Source organism: Bactrocera dorsalis, chromosome 2, assembly GCF_023373825.1.
Source record: "Bactrocera dorsalis isolate Fly_Bdor chromosome 2, ASM2337382v1, whole genome shotgun sequence".
Lineage (NCBI taxonomy): Eukaryota > Metazoa > Arthropoda > Insecta > Diptera > Tephritidae > Bactrocera > Bactrocera dorsalis.
This window is the reverse complement of record NC_064304.1, coordinates 22,277,975-22,298,992: the sequence shown is the minus strand read 5'-3', so window position 1 is coordinate 22,298,992 and position 21,018 is coordinate 22,277,975. Positions and strand designations below refer to the sequence as shown.

The 21,018-nt window shown below is 36.6% G+C and overlaps 1 protein-coding gene across 6 annotated transcripts in view; it reads left to right on the top strand.

Moving 5' to 3' along the window:
* Positions 1–1,525: 1,525 nt before the first annotated feature.
* Positions 1,526–21,018, top strand: part of LOC105232924 (sodium/potassium-transporting ATPase subunit alpha) — an 84,116-nt gene continuing 64,623 nt past the window's right edge. For 3 of the 6 annotated variants that reach the window (XM_049447916.1, XM_049447917.1, XM_049447918.1), the window contains exon 1: positions 1,567–1,628. In XM_049447916.1, the coding sequence (XP_049303873.1) occupies positions 1,605–1,628 (24 nt within the window). In that variant the 5' untranslated portion in view covers positions 1,567–1,604. Of the gene's footprint in view, positions 1,629–21,018 lie in introns of all 6 variants that reach the window. The other 3 variants (XM_049447919.1, XM_049447920.1, XM_049447915.1) reach the window with 3 other exon arrangements.

Below are 21,018 nucleotides of genomic sequence, written 5' to 3'. Positions count from 1 at the left end.
CGGTGAGGTAGTACGGGGCTCTAAACCCGATTTTTCCAAGAATTTCGCACTTTTTTGTATATATCTCGTAAAAGACAAGAGCTATAGAAAAAATGTACACGACAAATTTGTAAGAAATTTTATTTGCTATAAAAGAGGTCCAAGGTCAAAATCGCTATCATTAATACTTCTCGAGATATTTGGCTTTTTAATTAAGACTTTATGGAATTTTTATAGATGGTATGTATTAAAAAATCTATGAAGTTTATAAAAACATATACATACGTACATATTTGTAAGCTATGTACTATATATGAGTGACAGAGCCATGAGTAATGCAATGTGCAGCTGACTGTACTGAAAAACAAGGCACGTGCTTTTAATATAAATTTCCGTATTTCAAGTGCGATTGCGCATACTTTGATAGATAATTACAAAAGAATATAAAATTTTTAAGTGCCATATAGAGATGTACATATTTCATGTAGTGTAGAATTTTTCACACTTTATTATGATTACAATAAGGAAACAAAGACTAGGCAATGCTTATAACTCCAACGAAAAGTGTTTCCGCAAACGGACTATCAAAGGATCAATGGACATCATCATCCGTTGGAGACCAAGCTAGCTTTCGGCGCCCTCAAAGGCCATTACACGGCAAATATTCAACTTCAAAATTAAGTCCACACTTGTATACGGCTGCAAAACTTGGAATCTGGTAGCTTCTGACATCCAAGAGCTATACGCTTTCACCAACTGATGGCTTTGTAATATTTCACGTATTTTCTGGCCCGTCTCGCACAAACCAAACACGCCTGTGGACTGAAATTCTCAAAAGGAAATGAGGCTGGCTGGGTCATGCTGTAAAATGAGATCCAGACACAATCGCACAGAGCGTTATCGACTAAAATCCGTAAGTCAACCGACGGAAAGGCGTTTCCGCTTTAATCTGGAGAAGAAATTTGGACATTTAAATGTCTCAGATTCAAAAAATATGTAGTTAAATCAAGAGACTAGCATAAGATTCAAATAAATGGATGGTGGTCTTTTGCTTCCCTCAGGAGCCACAGCATGTACTATATATATGTTCATATATTGGCATCTCGAAGGAGCGCGTAGTTTTTTTAAGCGGAAAAAATGGCGAATCGAAGGCGACTTGGATAAAAAAACCAAATTTCATAGAATAAACCCGCAAAGGATCCATTTTCGACTGAACTTCCGTGGAGCCTGCTCGAATAATATCTAAAGTGAGTAAAATAAGCATTTTTAAATAATTATTATTCAGTGTTTGTTAGATAAAATATTTCTGCCAGAACCAATGCCATAACAAAATAATGTCTGTAGTTTGGAAAAACACCGTAGCGCGGTTTCGAACCGTTAAAACTCAAATTCACATATGGTTTAGAGCGCCATCTATAGTGTATATGTTTCCGGGTTGCAGAGAACGTATATTTTTTACGTTCTTTGGTGTTGAAAATTTTACACGCTAGGCATTTTTTATCTGCTTTCTTCCAATTCGCGACTCGTTACTTCGTTTACTCGTTGGCATTTTGTTTTATTTGCCTTTTATGCGCTCTCTCGCCTTTATTATTTTCAATTTGACTGGCATTTGTGTTTTCTGGAATATGGCGTTAAGGTCGGATTTCGAGGTGAGTTCGCGTTTTAATTATCCATTTAAGTAATTAATCAAATAGAATCAGTGTAAAATTAAGTGATTTCAATTGTTAACATGTCTGGCAACGAGTGCTGGATGAATTTCAGCAATGCTGATTGGATTACAAAAAGCTGCAAGAAAGTCTGTGTAAACAGCCTATTTAGCCGTTTGTGGAGAGCGCTAGCTAAGTGTGAATATTAAATGGTATATGCAATTCTGCGATGACAATTATGAGAAAATGAAACGAAAAACGCAGAATATGCACTTAATTATGATTATGTGAATACCCAAGACTTGTTTATTTGCAATTTTCGCTGGAATTAACAAAAATTTACTGCTGTCAGACTCGTATTGTTTGTTGTGCTTTATATGTGTATGTGTTTGTTGTGTCGTTTCAAGTCGCTAAGGTGCTGATCTGGCCATAATCGTTATGTGTTCTGTTGCTGTGAGCTTAGCTTGGCGGCGACGCCCTTTTGTGTGTGTCGCTTAGAAACCCAACTAAGTTAATTTAATTAACCAACAGCGAGTCTACAATATGGGTGACACACGAGATCAATTTGACGAGACTCTGAAACAACTGATAGTGAGATGTATTATTTACGCACATTTGTATGTATGTTTGTGTGCCAATTGGGTGTGAGTTGCATTAGTCACAAATATAGAAAATCAAACAAATTATCTGTTCCAGTGTGGTGTCTTAAAGTAGTTGAAGTTAACTTCTGAAAAATATGCAAAGAATCGATAGCTTCAGAGTTGTACATATGTATGTGTACGTGTGTTGGTGGGAGGGGCCGCATTCGGACCAAATTTTATGCACTTATTGCACACGTGAGTGGGCGGCTTTAACTACCATTTGGTAAATGCAATATGCATGCGGAGAGCGGGGTGCAGGTGGTGTGCAAAGAATCTGTCACACTGCATCCATAGTACGAGTAAATATTGTAAGTGGTTGTTGGAAAATTTTCCTATTTCTCACTGAACTTTTCGTGCGCTCACGCTCTCATTTTATCTGCCGTTTGTTCGCATTTCTTGTTTTTGTTGTTGTTGCTTTTCGCCCCTACTCGCTGTTTCTACGCTCGTTTATTCGTGCATTATCATTCGTTTTTCTCTTCGTATTTTCTGCATTGTTTTTGTTTCTACGCTTCTTGCATCTTGTTTTTCTGATTTGACTGAAAATGCATTTCAAAAGCAAGTGTGAGCAAGTGTTCGCGCTATGTGTTGTTGTTGTTGATGCTGCTAAGCCTATCAATCTATTGACTAGCTGCCTTTTGGTGTTGGCCGCCTGAAGGTACCTGTTATGTGTAATTCTAGTTTCAGGCATCTTTTCTTAGCATCTAATTGTACCAGCAACAACCTCTATTCGTTCATTGCACCTTTTATTTACTCTCAGCCATTTCTCTGTGAGCAGTTTCCCTAATTGGATGATCGATAGCAGCTGATGTGATTTGAGCTATAATAGATATTTAAAGCAATTCAACCTGTTTCTACAATGTTTTGTTACCTGCTTAAATATAATAATTTTAAATCTCCAATATTTTCTGTTACCTGCTCACCCTAAGGGATACTTCCATAGTTCAATTTCTATTCGTATATAATATGTAATTTAATCAGCTGAGTGAATGTGTAATCGCACGTACACATCTTTGTAATGAAACTCGGTCTGTTTAATCTACTAATTGTTGAAGAATCATTCCATACATATATATGTACAATATGATAAGGACGCTAAGAAAGCGATAACAACTGAGTGTTATCGACTTTCAGTAACTAAGATATCGTTGAAACGTATGTATATCGAAACTGTTATTGTTGTAACGGTCATCTAGATCAGATAATTTCTCACCGAGGTCATTCAACGGTAGGCTCAGGAATCGTGCTGTTTCGATGGAGAGGGGTGTCAATTGTGTAGGGTTAGCTGGGCAAGCAAGAAGGTGTTTAAAGTTATGCGGGGACTCGTTGCATACTGGACATATAATTGATATGTCGAGGTCGATTCTGGATAAGTAGAAGTTTAAACTGCCTTAGTATCCATGCGAAGCTGCGCAAGGATCACTCTCGATTCTCGCGACAACTCGAGCTCATTGCTTGCAATGGGTGGTTATTTGACTCCAAGTACTCTATTCACTGAGAGGGAGTCGGGGGAAGGTGTTTGTGGTTCCACTGTGTCTGAAACTCAGTGCAGCCCTGCAGTTAGTTGCGCCCGAAGTTTGATCGGCGTATTGTCCTACGTCGTCGATGTAGTTGAGGAAGAACCTCTTGTTGCTCCTAGGAGGCGGTTCCGGCTTTCATAGAAATCATCTCTGCAAAAAATGTTTGGAGATGAGTTCAATATGCTTCATGCTTCACGATGCAGGTGTTTGATAGTAGACTCCAGAGGCATCCCGTTATAGTGTGTAGTGCAGTGTTCTGCCATGTCGGAAGCTGCCTCGTTTGTGTTTAATCGCATCCAGTGGACCAAATTGTTGCGGCGTAGTTAAGAATTGTCGGCCGATTGCCTTGTATGTTGTCAACAACGTTTCTTTGTCTTTTCCCCATGTGCTGCCGTCTAACGACTTGAGGATTTTGTTGCGGATCTGTACTGTGACAATAATGGCGGTCGTGAGGACAGAAGGATCACAGGCTGTCAAGTTGTATACCTATAATCTGAAAGTTATTGACAGTCGGTATTTTAACGCCATCGACTGCAATATTAAGGTCAAGTCTGTAATCCTTCGTCCAGTTTGTGAATATGGTCGCTGTAGATTTAGTGGGGGAAAGTGTTAGGTTCCGTGCAGGTCGAAGCGAGAAAGGTCGGAGCGATATCCATTTACTTTTCAGCATATGCCATTGATTCCATTGACCGACGTCACCAGCGTAGTTATTTAATATATTCCTACTGGAAGGCTGATAACATCGTGGCATACAAATAAATATGAATCATGCTCACTTCTTGGTAGGAATCCATTCTTTAACCACCAAATAGCAATATTTATATAGAATAATAAGAAATATATTTAACATTACGCATCAAAATAAATACATTTATTTAGCAATTCTAAACAAAACAGTCATAACCTCAAAACATTTCCACTCTAGAAATTGTCCGATAGAATTTGCTCTGATAAAAGCTCGAGAATTCGAGTTTATAATGTTTTTTAATCAGTTTGTGGTTTTAATTATATTATATTTTTATAAATAATACATCTTTACTCTCATCTAAAATCATAAACTTATGCAAGTAAAATTCATACTCAAACAGCAACCCTGCTGCTATTGAGCTTTCGAGAGCTTTGCTCTCAAATCTCGCTTTTAACCACATTACTCGCTGTTGGCCAAGAGAACGTGTTGGCTTATTTTCTTACATTGGAAGTGCCGCAAATGTGGAATTATATAACACGAATTGGAAGCCATGCTGTCACTTGTGCCAAATACCCGCACAAGATTGGAAGCGACTTCTAGTCGATTTCCACCCTTTAAATTTGTACAAAATTCGACGGTTTTCGCGCACCTACCCTCCGTACTAAACCAGAATCGGTGTCATTAGGACACTTCGTGCTTGACTAATTATTGGCTGGTATCCATATGACCACATGTACATGCCCGTGTGCTACTTCTGGTGCTCAAAAAATACCATTCTATGATATTTAGTGGTTAGTGTTGTTTTTGTGAATTTGTTTAGCAGTACATCAAAGTTGCTAATTTTGTTTAATTGTCATTCCTCTCATAGTTTTTTTTTGTCGTTTTGCTCTTCCAGTACACATACAATAGTTAGCGCTCATCTCAGCCTCGTGTGCCCGGTCGAGTGCATTTGTAGCGAGCTTATTAATGACTTTTCAACCTTGAAATGATTTTCGTGTCTCTGCCATTTAACCGTGAAATTTATTAGAATTACAGCGCTAATGCGGCACAAAAATCAACAATTAGAAATTGGCACCGTCCAGTCAAATATCCATTAGTGGCCAGGTACTTAAAGTAGGTGAATACTAAATAATCGCCAACAGTCATAGAATAGTTGTTGCATAAGAATTGCACTGACGCCGGTGATGATGCAACATCCGTTGTTGGCGACTTTGGATTTGGTGGGCCAAAACTGCTGCAAGCGCATATTCAATGACGAATATTGTTGGAAAAAACTTTTTGTGCCTTTTGTGAAATTTCGGAAAGTAATCGGCATCATTGATTTCTGGACAACACACGCACACATACATATATACACATGCAAATAATTGAACTCATTATTCTGTTTTGCAAGAATTTGCACACTTTTATTAAAGGTGCATCAGCAAAATATTTGCACATATTACAAGGCGAGATTTGAGGTGAAACGAAGAATCTATTAGCTATGTTCTTTTAAGATAAAAATGCCATAGATAACTATGTTCATGTGCGGCTGTAGTTCTTTACAATGGACTTCAATGTTTGTAGACAAAATCCGTTTTTTTTATATATAAGGAATACCATTTCTGTGGTTGGACCGTCTTTTTGTTTCGTAGTTGCTCTCAAACTTGGTGTGTTCTATCCAACCACCATTTAAGAACAGTCTAAGAACAGTACACTGGAGGCCAGATTCGGAGAATTTGTAGAATGCTGGAGCATCTCGACCCAATTTTGTCATAATTTTTTACTGATTTCTTAACATTTTGAGTCGGTCGAGTGTGACTTCCTATGGTACATACCTATCGTGCGCAAAACTTTCGCCAACCCAAATTATCATGAACGATATATTTTGGAAATTGTTTGTCCACCAACTACGACAATTAAACATATAAAGGTTCCATGAAAGAGTTTTTCAGCATGCCTACGATTGAAACTACATACACAACCTTCCTTCGGAGAGATTTCAACTAAAATCTGAACCTCACTTTTAAAGCTTATGCTCTTGAATAGTTTTCAAGTCTTAAAGTGAACTCAAGGTACTTGAGGTGCTATGAGTCTCCACTAATACTACTCATCCGACACCCCTCACTCTTTGATCAGACGCCGTCGAAACAGCAGGTTTCTTGGGCCTACGGTTAAAGGACGTCGGCGACAACTTATCTAATCCTTACCATCTTAGAAGGGATTAGGTACCCGTTACAACAATAACAAAAATGACCGCCATCAAAAACAAAAATGATAAGTACATTCCGCTGAAATTCTACACCCGTCCGTCAACCAAGAAGTTGCTCATTTGTCGGAACAGCTGATATCGGACCACCATGTATTTAGCTGCCATACAAACTAAAAGATCGGAAGAAAGTGATTGTATGAAAAGATGTTTTTATTTGACGAGATATCTTTACGAAATTTGGTACGGATGCAATCTCCGAAGAAATTGTTGAAATCGGATCTCTATAGCATATAACTGCTGTACAAACTTAACGATCGGAATCAAGTGCTTGTTTAGAAAACATTTATATTTGAAGAGATAGCTTCACCAAATTTGGCATGGACTAAGCGACCCCGGCAACGGAGCAATCACCAAAGAAATTGTTCAGATCGAGTCACTATAGCATATGTCTGCCATATAAACCGATCAATCAAGGTGCTTGTAAGGAAACTTTTGTATTTGCGAAGCATATTCTGTTTTCGGTGCATGTAAAAAAAAAAATTAACGGCTTTTCTTGTTTATGTAATCTTTTATGAATATAAATATTTGTGTGTATGTATTTATAGTATGCATGCAGATTAGTAAAAATATATATTATACTACATAATACATCTGGTGGTTTGGCACTGCTGCCACACATTTGTCGTCATCAAAGGCCATTTCCTTATCAAAGTCTGCGAAAATACAAACTAATGACGAATCATGTCTGGAACGTCGGGATTTAATTGTTCACACACACACACACACACCCACATACAAGCACACAAACTGACGCCACAATACGATTTCAGTACCATTGACTGACTGCCCCTTTATGTTTGCAAGGCGAAAGATAAGTAAACACAAAAATACAATAACAAAAGTAATTACACATGGAAAAGTGGGCGATACTGAAACCAAAACTGGAAAATACTGGACATTTTTAAAAGCGAGATTTGTTTTACGGTCAAACGCCGGCAGTAGCAGGCACCCAGTGCGACGCCGCTGACTAGCAATTAGACTATTTATTTATTGTTGTTTTTATTCACGCTGTTTTTCTATTTACTTTTTTTTTTGTACTGAAATAATTCCGTTGTTCTGTCTCCGCTTCTGCTTTCCCTTTATTTTTATTTCTAATGAAATTATAAGTCAATAAAAATCTAATCAAATGACAATGAATTAGCCAATCGTACGAGTTGTTGTTGTACATTTCTATATAGCCGTTTGATGAGTAGATAAAATTGTGCAAAAACGAGATTTATACACAATTGGAATTGACTAGGCGAATGAGCGATTGGTGCTTAACGCTAAATGCCAAAGCGTTTTTGTACCCCGCCGCGGAGGAAACGGCGTTCGCCGGCCGTGTATGAAGTGGGGCGGGAATGTATTGTAATGTAGCTAAGTGCAGAATATAAATGTGAATAGAAGTTGACACTGTTTCAGTGGAAAAGTGCACTTGATTGTGTTTTCAAATTGTTTATCATTAAGTCTACATATCGACACTCAACATATACGTAATCCATAGTGCTTTCAGCGGCTTAGTGTGCTGCTCTGAGTGTTTCGAGAGTTTCTAGTGTTGATGTTCTTTCTTTAGTCCGAATAAAAGTATTCGGTAATTTGTTAAGCTTTGATTGTACAGTCGATAATTTATCGATAAAGTTATGGCGGCAATTAATATTTTATAACTTCTTCCAAAGAACGTATTCAATAAGCGGCACTCATTGGCATCATTGGTGCACTACTTATAATATTAACGATGGCACTTAATGTCATTCTACAGAATAACACCCGTGGATATAGCCATCAATTGCATTGCCTACGCAGTAAGGTTGCTATCAGACGCCGGGAAAGACCTTTTCGTAATGCTCTCTCACTTCGACTACATCCCAATACTCAAATTCAATCAGCATGGCAATGAGCAGGCTGCTCTCTGTCTTCGTGCACTCGAGCGCTGGCTCTATGGTTGCAATGATCAAGATGAGGTGTATACTTTCTCCTCCACTGTCCTGCTTTTGTCAGGTTAAGGTTGAAGCATCTCGTTGTCATGCTGTTTACGAACCTGGCAAATTGGCTAAGCGTTTGTCAATATGTGACGGACTGTTTAATCCAAACCAAGTAGTTCTGAGCATCACAATGGACAAGCGTCTATTGCAATCCACATGGGATTATGTGTGGCTTCACGAGAAATCAGCTTAAGGGGTTAGATCTACTTCTGAATTTCAAGAAGTCGATTTTATTTTTGCTTATATATCGAATGTTGGTATGTATTCGAGAATATTCCCTAAAAGGTTGGAGTTTCGGAGACATTCAATTACAATTTACGGGTGTTTTTTTGTTACAATGTATAATTTTTCCCAAAAAAAGCAGCGTTTTAACCCAACAAGCAGAGAAAGTGACAAATCGACGCCGTCTAATATAATATTATACATGTGATAATTCCTTTAAAGTCCCTACTTTTTTATTTTTATATTTAACGTTAACTGCTCGTGTTTTTACAAGCATTTCCATGCCGACACATATTTATTTTATTTGTTTATTCACTTTAATTACTCGCTATTTGATATTCTAATAATTGCCAATATTAACATATGACCACGTTTAGCGGGGATGCTATTTACTCAACCACTTGTTCAAACGAGTCGTTTATTTATAGTCATATGAATACAAAATTAAAGCAAATACGAGGTTTGACAATTAAGTAATGAGACTGATTTTATTGCCGCGCTTGTGGTAAACCTGTGACCTTGAAATTCCCTTTCTCTTTTTCCGGCATTCCTCCCCTCTCCATTGATATGTGTACCGAAAAAAGCTCGCATGAGCAAGTCGAAGGTGAAAACGATGATTATTGTCTTTTTTGATAGCCGTGGAATCGTCCACAAAGAATTCGTTCCACCGGGGAAAACTGTGAATCAAGTCTACTATTGCCAAGTACTCGAAAGATTGCGAAAACGAGTCAACAGGGTGCGCCCAGACATCGCTCGTAACTGGATCCTTCCCGTGTCCCAGTATTTGGCCTCTAAAGGGATCGCCGTGTTGAAACAGCCACCTTATTCACCCAACATGTCACCCTGTGACTTTTTTTTTTCCTAAAACAAAATCGGTGATCAAAGCAACCCATTTTGAGTCGATTACGGACATCCAGGCGACCGTGACGAGGGTACTCGCGAACATCCCAGTCGAAGCGTTCCAGAAATGTTACGAAGTATGGAAACGCGCTGTATAGCTGCTTAAGGAGACTACTTTGAAGGGGATGGCAGAGTTGTAGAATAATTTTCAAATATACGGTTTTTATAAAATCAGTATCATTACTTAATTGTCATACCTCGTATTGTTATTTAGATCATCTCGCCAATTATTTGAAAGCAAAAAAGCTGAACTAAATTAAAGTTGGTATAATAACACTTACTTTAATTAAATTATACCAATTTTAATCTATCAAAAAAATTATAAATTTTCTATCCAACAATTCTAACTTTATTAATAATTACATGTAAAAGTTGACTAGCCATGGACATTTTGTACACCAATGAAAGAAAAATACAGTTGGTTATCTACCATACATCATGGAGCACTTTTTATTCTTTGAACAAGATTTGCCTCGAAGCTTGTAATGCCTAGAAGGAAGCGTCGGAGACAATTTAATGTATATATATTATAAATGATGTTCATTGATCGTCTCAGTAAAATGTAGAATCAATCGTTCGACCATCTGGATGATTCATTTCCAAGCCCACCAAACACTCAGCTTAACCTTTCGAGGCGTTAATCCTGGCTTTGCGACAATTTGCTGATAATAGTGTATAAGAATGTCTCATTAAATTGGTTTAACTGCTTGCTATTATCAAACATGTATTTGGAGTATTTATACCAGTTATTTGTTCGATTTGCCGCTATTAAATTGTTGGCGTTTTGTAAACAGCGAAATAGCCACAGCTATGGGCAACTAATTATAATTATTTTTAACGTTACTAAAAGTATAATTGTTATATGCCTCCAAAATCGTATTGAGTGCTACAAACAGACGATTTGATTTTCTACAAAAATCTACAAAACGTTATATGGACATGCTAACTTCAGTTTCTAGCTGCCTTTTTTTTGTTGCTGCTTCCAGTGTGACTGCAAATATTTGCTAAAGTAGTTAGCTACTTACTATCATATATGTATATGTATATAAAACTATAGGTCTATGAATTTCAAATTTCTTACTTACGTAGCCACATCTGTAAAATACATTAGTTTGCGGTTGCATTTAACGAGTTATCACTAACGTAGTTGCTAATATTTGGCAACAACAAAATTTGAAAAACAAAAATACAACGAAATATATTTAACTATTGCTGCTCTAAACGATTCTTTTGAAGATTATATGTAAATTGTGTGCTTTTTGTACAAATTGTCGATGGAAAAGGAAGACAAAAAAAAATAAAATAAAAATAAAAAAACTCGTAAATGTGATAAATTGTTTAATTTTTGCAATGAATTATCCGCTTTGTTATGAACTGAAGCTGCCAACTTTGGGCTCTGTAATAAAATTAATGGCCTGTACATGCTCAGGTGGAGTTGTGTGTTTCCAGAATGGAGCTTCATCTACCTATGCATAGAAGTATTATATTTATGCTAATAATAATGAATATAAGGAACTCTAATGGTACAATGATTCCAGGTTATTGCCAAGATAGCGGCTTTAATAAGGACCCGGCACTTATCAGAGAACAAGAGTTAGTAATAACGGGTTTTTCAATAAGAGCGCCTCGAAAGCGGTTTGGGATATCAATGAAATTCTTTATTCCTGTGAAAGTACATTCGATGTCATTATGTATAGAGTTCGAGCACGCTGCAGAAGTCCAGATGCTGAATCCAATTTTCGACGGTTTTCAAACACAAATTGGTCGATATTGCTGCAATTTTACGTTCGATATTCGAAGTTCATCAATCGTCGCAGGCTTGTTGACATAGACCATAGACTTGATGTAGCCCCACAGGAAATAGTCTCACGGCGTCAAGTCGCACGATGGAAGCGACCAATTGACTGGGTCATTTAGTATGATAACACGTTCATGAAACTTGGTTTTCAATAAATCCATTGTGACATTCGCTATGTGACTTGTGGCGTCACCCTGTTGGAATCACATATTTGTCCAAGTTCATATCATCCGATTCGGGCCAAAATTATTAGGTTATCATTGAGCGGTAGCGATTCCCATTCACAGTAACGTGCTGGTTTTGTTCATCACGTAAGAAGTACGGCCCAATGATGCCGCCGGCCTATAAACCGCACCAAACTGTAATTTTTTCGGGTTGCAATGGTGTCTCATGGAGTACGTGTGGATTGCTGCCTGACCAATAACACATATTTTGCTTATTGACGAAGTCATTCAGTCGGAAATGAGCCTCATCGATGAAAATGATTTTTGGATGAAAATCCGGACCATTTTCAAGTAGTTGCTCAGCTCAATTCGCGAACATACGACTATTCTGGTGATCAAACGGCTTTAGTTTTTGCATCAATTTGATCTTGTAAGTATGTAGGCCATCGACGTCACAAAGAGGCCCAACCCGTGAGCAAGACGTGTGAGAAATTTGGGTCTTCCTTAATTGATGTGCTCATATTATATGAAAAGGTTGTTCTCTTCCTGAAAACAATCTTGATCAGGTCCCCGGTTACGTATTCTCAAATGTCTTGAGAAAGGACTTAATTCAACGCAAAATTCGTTAAACTCTCCACCTGTAATTAGTTTAGGCCTCAAGTCAAAAGGACTACAGTATACTATGTATGTCTACGAATATATCGTTTAAATATTCAAATTCAAGATATGATAAAGTCGTTTTCTTCATCTCGCCAGCTGTCGTATATAACGCCAAGTTCTTACACAACAGCAAACAACGAAAGCATGTGCATTTCTTATTATACATACATATACATATGTATGTATTTCTTAGACCCTTTCATTTAACTCATCCACACTTTTAATTAGCTCACACTTCGCTCTGTAGCTGATGATGAGTGTGCGTTGCGGCAGCTTATTCGTCTGGAAGTAACAGTTTCTTACATTTTTTGGTTTTGGTTTAAGCAACGGTTTTGATTTCGAATTTGGTTTCAGTTTCGGTTTCATTTCATCGGTTGGATCCAGTTGTAACCAAATGAAACGTGTTTTTACAGGTATTTTCCATGCTTTTCCAGATATATTCACAGTGATAGAGCTACGCACACAAACACATACACACACACATGCTGAGCGGTGGACTAAAGAATGAAAGAAATGCTCATTTAGTGCTGGCTCAGTAGTTAGTCTGTAGTTATTTACTTAGTTCCAGTTGTTGTGGTTGTTGTTGTTAGCGATTGTGCGACTCGTTGACATAACTGCTTATGCACACGAATTATAATTGGTTTAAGTGTCGGCTTTTGTTGTTGCCCTACATGTATGTCCATTTAATTTCTTTAACTTTTCCATAATTGCTATTAACTCGTAAAATTATACAATAAATCTGATCTGTGGGAGGATGATGATCCACTTGCATAATTCCAAGTTATGAGTGTGTTTCTATGAGGCTGTGTTGATATGTACATACATATGTACATATGTTGCGAAAGTTTTGTGAAGATTATGTAATCGTTGTATGCGAAATGTCTGCTAGATTCTTACATAAACATACGTAAATACTCGGCGACTTCGCAGTACTGGTTCTGCCTTTCTTTTTATCGCTTACAGCAATCACATCCTTACACAATCATCCGATAGCGGATATCCGGCATTAGCAATAGGATTTTTATTATATTACAAATCCGTAATAGTCTGTGTGGAAATGTATTTACATTTCGTGTTTGTACTTTTCGCAAAAAGTGAGGTTAATTTTTAATATTGATTATTGTTAGAATAAAATTGGGATAATTTTCATATGCTTCTCTTAAGGAGAATTTTAACCAGCAAACTCATTCGCCATAAACAGGAACAAGTAGTAATCACTTTATGTCAGGTCCAAACTATAAGTATGATACATAAAAACATTCCAACCAAGCTCCCGGTGCTTTTGGCGAGTTTAAATCTCTACACTGCTGGGCGATTGATTACGTCATACAGTCCAATTGTTGATAGAGCTAAGAGTATGACAGTAGGGGAGAAGCTTATAGTAGGTGATACCCTGGCAATCGCACAAAATACTTACCAAAAGATTTAAAAACCGTTAATCCTAGCAAGAACAGCATTTGCGGCAGCTCGCCGAGACTCGTTCACAACTGTTGTCGGCTGGCGCTGACGTGAGTGATCCTCAACAGAAATCATCCGCTTCAAATCTGGATCGATTTTGTTGAGATTCAGCAACAATTTGCAGATGGAAATTCGATCCATTTGCTTTAACTCGGTTAGCATGCGTACCTCGAACTACTCTTTGTAACCAGTCTTATTTGAATGATTCTAGGAGTAAGTTTAAACTCCTGGGCTTTCGAAACAGTTGTTCTTTAAATTATAGTCGAGCATAGAATCTTCTTCGATTTCACACAATTTTTAGTAAATCTTTTCCTCGAGTTTTCCAAAATCATTCACATCTTTCTAACTTCTGAATCAAGTAATAAAATACGAAATATGATACACGGCGACTTGTTAAAACTTTTCTGTGAAATTATTAAGTTGACTTCAAGGTGGGGATTTGTCGTGAATAATAATTGAATCTCTTCAGGTTGCTCTTCGTCTCAAATGTGGCAGTTTTACTTTCAGTTGGGCCTCGACGCTGAATAAAGATTGGCTCGAAAATATTGGATCTTCTTGGAACTTTTTAAGAGCCCATAGAGCGAAGCAATGTCACTTGGGAAGGCTCGAGCTTTCAATCTAAGGTCTGGCTCTCCACGATCTCCAGTACACTCTCAGCTACGCCTGCTATATTTTCTTCACTGCGTGTTGAAGGTGTTCTATTCGGTCGAATATTATCCAAAAATGAATGATGGGTCTCCGGATGGGTGATGGTGTTGCAAATAGTACGCTCAGCCGGCCGAAAAGTGAAAAGAAATAGGGGAATATTAAGATATTAGGATCTATTATATTTAATCGAGTTTTTCATGAGGAAAATGAGTCAATATGTATTTTTTGAATATTTCAGTTTCATAATTTTTGTAATTCAAGAAAATGTTTCAGGAATCCTAAGGGGCTTTGATGCCATATTGAACATGTTTTCGTGTCAACATTTGCTAAACAACCGCTGAACAACGGCAAAAACATTGTAAATTTATATTTTACTTAGTAATTTTTGAACGTGACAAACCTGAAATATGCCAGCAATTGTGTAAATTCATATTAGAAAAATGTTCAAGTAGCTTGAAAATCGGCTTCAAAATAATAAAAGTATTTTTTGTTTTGCGGTTTTAGTGCAAAAATCAGCGTTCCTACAGCCTCAACGTGCAAAACTTCCAACGAACACATTTATGTGCCCATGCATGGATGTGTCCGTGTGCATGTGTGTGTGTTGGTGCAATATAATTTGACTGTTTGTCGTCATACGCGCTGAACAAGTGAATACATATTAAATTAAATAAACATTTATTACTGTCGTTATTGTTGTGTCGTTAATATTGTGATTTAAGATGCTACAACAACGACAAAAGAGCGGAAAATAAAAAAAAAAATATAAAAATAAAAAGCGTCAAATAAGTAGAAATAAAAAATCGCACTTTATGTGGCAATGATCACCATGTATGTATGTATGTACATATGTACCACAAAAATGCATATGTAAATGTATATACTTGAATGTATGTGTTCAGAATTACGCACACATTTATTAGCAAACATAATTTTGCTATTGTATGTGTGCAACGATGGATCGACGTCAGCAAATTGTGTCCCGCTGTTCCACATTGTCAATGTACACATGTACATATGTATGTATGTGTGTGTATATATAGGACTAAAGGCAGAAATGGCAGCGTTGCACTATCAAACTGTTATCTCACATTCATGGATATAGATATGTATATATATGTATATATTGTATATCTGCACATATGATTTATGGCGCTGCCAGTGCAACTCGTCATTGCCACGATCAGCAGCAACAATTTTCCAATTATATGCGTTATTATTTGCAATAGCGGTAAAAGTGCTTACAATATGTACATGTATAGGACATAAATATTATTTGATGTGATATTATAGATGTTGTAATTGGAAACATATTGACAATTTGAATATTTCAGTATTTGAGTAATACTAACGAATACATCACTTGAAACCTGTCATTGTCATGTTTGAACTTCTATTTTAGCCGTCAAGTATAAAGTTTTCCAGTTACTGGTACTGCAAAAGAGGTTTCATCTCAGCTGAACAGAAGACTTGTTTCTAATTTAGCAATCGTTCCGTTCTTCAAGTTCGCTGGAAGTACTATTTTGACAAGAACAGGCAGTAATCACTTGGTGCTTGGTCTGGACTATAAAGTGTATGCGTAAGAACTTCTTGAAAAAAACTTCCGTAGCTCACTAAAGATGTATATGACTTGGCGTTGATTTGATAAACACTTTTCCCCTACTTTTGCCCTAAACTGCTGCCTTTTCGGATCAATTGCTACCTTCATACAGTCCATTTGTACAGATTCGAATTAAGAAATTGGCCGGCTACTTCTCTATTACAGTGCATAAATCCCTGGTAATTCCATCAATTATGCAGCAAAACCTTTCTGACCGCCAATCTTGCTTTGGCCACCGTTTGCGATGGTTCACCTCGATTTGACGTCTAGTGTTTACGCTTGACGTTGTGATAAATGACTTGGTTTTTCATCACCAGCAATTAAACTGATCCAAAATCAGCTTTTCAGCCTAAAAGTAGATTATTTACCATTTTGCTGCAGATCCAATCTTTATATCAAGACTTCCAAAAGCTACAAAGCATCGAAAATCTCACTTATGGAATCAATAGTATTGTCTATGATCACAATTTGCTTGCAAACGAGCTCAAAGCATATTTTTTTATGAGAAAACTGCATTTTTTATGTACATTGTGCCAAAAAGGTACCTGAAGTATTGTAAATATAACGCAAAATATTTAATTATTCTTCAATATTTATTTTTTCGCCTTCAAAGTAATCCTCAACTGATGTAATACAGTTACGCCAACGATTTTTCCAGTACTCGTCCTTTTTATAAGCATTTTTTGGAATGGTCTTCAGCTGCTTCAGCGAATTTTGTTTTATCTCTTGGATCGACTGAAAACGGATTTCACGGAGCGGCAATTTCTGTTTGGAAAACCAGAAAAAATCACACGGAGTAATATCTGGTGAATACGGTGGTTGATCGATAATATTCTTGGGTTTTTGGCTTCAAATGCGGTCACAGTCGTGGCTCGAGGCGATGTTGCAATATCATCGTCTAAAATCCATGAATTTTTCTTCCACAATTCTGGCCGTTTTCAACGGATGTTCTCACGCAAACGCCTCAATATGACCTAATAGAACTCCTTATTGACCGTCTGTCCCTCCGGAACAAATTCATGATGCACCAAACCACGAATATCGAAAAAACATTGAGCATCACCTCTATTTTTGAGCTGTTTTGGCGTAATTTTTTTAGTTTGGGCTCATTTTTTCCGTCCATTCCGATGATTCTTGACTTGTTTGCATTTCAAACTCATAAACCCATGTCTCATCGGCAGTCATAATGCTCTCTATGAATTGGAATTTGCACGGTCAAGCATGTCCAAAGGCTTGTTTACGGTACTCTTTTTGAAAAAAAATTTAGCTTCATCGAGAGGAGTCGAAGAAGAACCCGAAATATCCACCAAAATCATACGAACGGACTCGCGAGAGGTGTCGAGCTCTATTGACATCTCTTCACTTTTTTAATATTTTCGTCAGTTGAAGAGGTCGAAGGTCGTCGGCATGTTGTCCAGAATGAGAAATGTCTTCAACGAAAAAAATTAAATGAAAAATTTCATATTTTAAATTATCTATTTAAAGAAATATATTTTTCGTTTACAAAGGTTTTGACAAATTTCCGCAAATCATATTTTTTTACATAAACATATTTACTTATATATGAACATAAGTATATAAGTATGATTATGCTTTTATTAAACATAATAGCAACAAGTACAGTTATGCTTATATATGTGTGGGTGTACTTCTGAATCGTTGAATTTGCACAGCAGTTTAAAGCTGGCCGGTAGTCAAACAATTCACAAACTTAGCGCTTGTAGGCATTTTGACCTCAACGACACTTAATTTTTCCACAAACAAACGCGATTGCAGCATAGAAAAGGCGGTGCAGTCACAATATTTGAATACACGACAGCTTTTATGATACAGGTATGTGCCATGTACTTGTGTACATATGTATGCTGAGGCCACTCTTCCCACCTATCTGCTGAATGCACTTTTGCCGACGCTGAAAACAAAGCTTGTGATCCAAACACAAAGTTCAAACTAAATGAAATATATACATACATATGTAGTAATACATGTATAGTCGATATATATATATATATATATATATAGATACATATATATAGTCGACCTTGCTGACATAAAACGAGCAACAAAGCGCAGAGCATAATGTAATGAGGATGCACAGCCAAAAGAAAGGGGGTTACAAGCAATAATGAATGTGAAGATTCATTGCCACCGTGTGCCGTTGGAATGATTATAATTTCTCCTCTATTATTTGTACATATGTATGTAACATATACATACATACATATATAGGTATACCTCTGATGGCGTTGTAATGAGCTTTAAGCACGGCAGGAGCCTAAACGTGCGTTGGTAGGGTCGCACAAGGCGAATGACGAATGGCAAAGGTGAATAAATCATTGGCTGGACAAGGCGTGGGATCCATGCGAATTGAATTAACTGCTCTCTTTGTGATTATTTCATATTTCAAAAATAACAAATTTTCATAGTATTTACTCATCTTTTTCGTGGTAAAAATAAATTACAGCTATAAATACAGGGTGCAGTCGTCAAATAGTGATAGTGAGTCGTACTTTCATACATGGTGGCATTCTCCATGTTTGCAATCTATAAAAAATTATATATTAGAAGACATTGTCCTTGCAATGACCCACGGTCGACAAAATCAAAAATGGTCAAAATGTCAGATAAAAAAAAAACTGGATTTTAGCCAATATTTTAGTAGTTTGTGGACAGGCAAAATACGATTTTTGGTCAGTTTAAAAAAACTGGTGTGCAAATATGTGGAGAACTATATACATAACATGCAAGAAAACTCATACTAGTAAACGGGTCATTTGTTTTTTTTCGCCTTCGGCAAAACTTTGATGAATCGGATTTGGAGCGGTTACATTTTGAAAGCTTAGCGGTTATTTAGACTTCTGAAAAGTCGCTATCATAAACCCAATATTCGTCACTACTAATGATCGTTTGATGAATTTTAAAATTTACGTTGTCAAGAATCATTTACGAGATTCAGGTCTTTTGATAGAAGTCTAGCACTGACCCGCTTCATACCCAAAATATTAACCCAAACATTAACCAATACATTAACTCATACATTAATCAAAATGTGTTGAGTTGATCCACAAGATGTTGTCGTCATTAAAAGAGTTAGAATCGGATGGACAACTCGCTTGAAGAAAACTTTCGTTGACTTCACAACCTTCACTGAATTAACGCCTCAAATACTTAGGAAAAGTACACTCTCCATAACTTTTGCTAGATTGTTGTAAAGTTTCGACGTCAAATTCATAAACACACACATAAAATTGTAAGTAAGTAACTCGCTGTTCAATATTTTTCTTTGGTAAAAATCGACATATGGACCTAAAACTGCACAGTAATATAAAAAAGGTTGTACGAATTTGTAAGAAAACATCGATTTGGTTAGCGCCTGAAGTTTAAAAGAACCAGGACGACACCAAATTGACGAGATAATATGTAAGCATACCTCAACCATCAGAGAATTCGTGGATTTCAGTCTACTTCAGTGGATTTTTACCTGTCGATTATTACTTATGTAAAGAGTAACTCAATAAGGTAAAATAAGGTTATAAATAACTTAACTGTTTTAAACATTTTGACAATAATATATAATATATCTACGATAATCTACGTTATCTATTTTTTAAATAAAGTTGCACTTGAATATTTCTATGCATATATTTACACGTGATTAATATCTAGTAACTCAAATCACGTCACAATTTGCGTCGAAATGCCTGAAGACCACTCGAAAGTAGATTTTCCACTTAACTACAGTTTCTAACTGACAACTCTATACATACAAACAGACATACATAAATATGCCTCTGCAGATATATTGTCGGGCATTAGAAGGCTTTGGGCCGAACAACAACAGCGCTGGAAGGCAATACTTGAAACAATAAAATGTAAACGTGATTTATATTCTTTCAATGTTTTTTCGCACCTTCATGACGGGCATTTGCGTCACATTTATTGTGATTTTGGCATTATTTCTACGATACTGTTCTTCATTGTCGTTTGAATTGCTCCTCTGCAGCTAAAATATTAACACCATGGATTTCATAACGCTCACAACCTTATCATAAATACTAAATTTATTAAAAATAAACAGTCGAGTATGTCTTGGCCTGGCCCTCTCTGCCGTTGTGGTATCTGATCATGCCGACAAGATTATGACACTGAGAAAGTCAATTGTTTGGTTTGTTTTTATTGAATTTGTCAAAGTGATAAGACATTGATTGGTTTTAGTGAAGTGGGCACAAGTGCCGTTAGCTGTCACGAGCAATTATAATGAGTAACTGTATTTGATTTGCAGTCTGTTGTAACCGGTATGCACCATGGATCAAATTTGTTTAAACCAGTTTCCGGATTTGTTTACAAATCGAGATCTATCTAAAGTTTATTGCCAATTGAAGCGAGTGAAATTAATTAGTGTTGCTCATTTGCGTTATCATTTGTTTGGTTTCTTATTAATATATAGTAATTGGCAAGTGTGTAGATTGTTGATTTAAAGGTTAAGTGCAATTTGCAAATATAAAAGGAGTTTTTCGTTTCGATTGATAGTTAAACAGAAGTGCACGTGTCATATTTATAATTTTTGTAGCCATACATTGTAGTGATTACTATGGTATATTATATAAATATAGATGTTAGTAAATACGTAGTAATAATTATACCAATTTTTATAATTTTATTATTATATATTTTATAGTTAAATATTTTCTAATTTATTACTATCTGAAGTAATCAGCGTCTCTTAGAAATATGTTGAATAAGTCTAATAATAAGTTTTTTTCGCTCTTAAATGTTTTTCATTCTAGTAGGCGTGTCCTTCTAAATTCTCGTTTGCGCCAAAATGTAGGCAATGTTTCGTAAAACATCTTTGCTGCACAGAATTAACTGACTCTTAGCGAAATACACC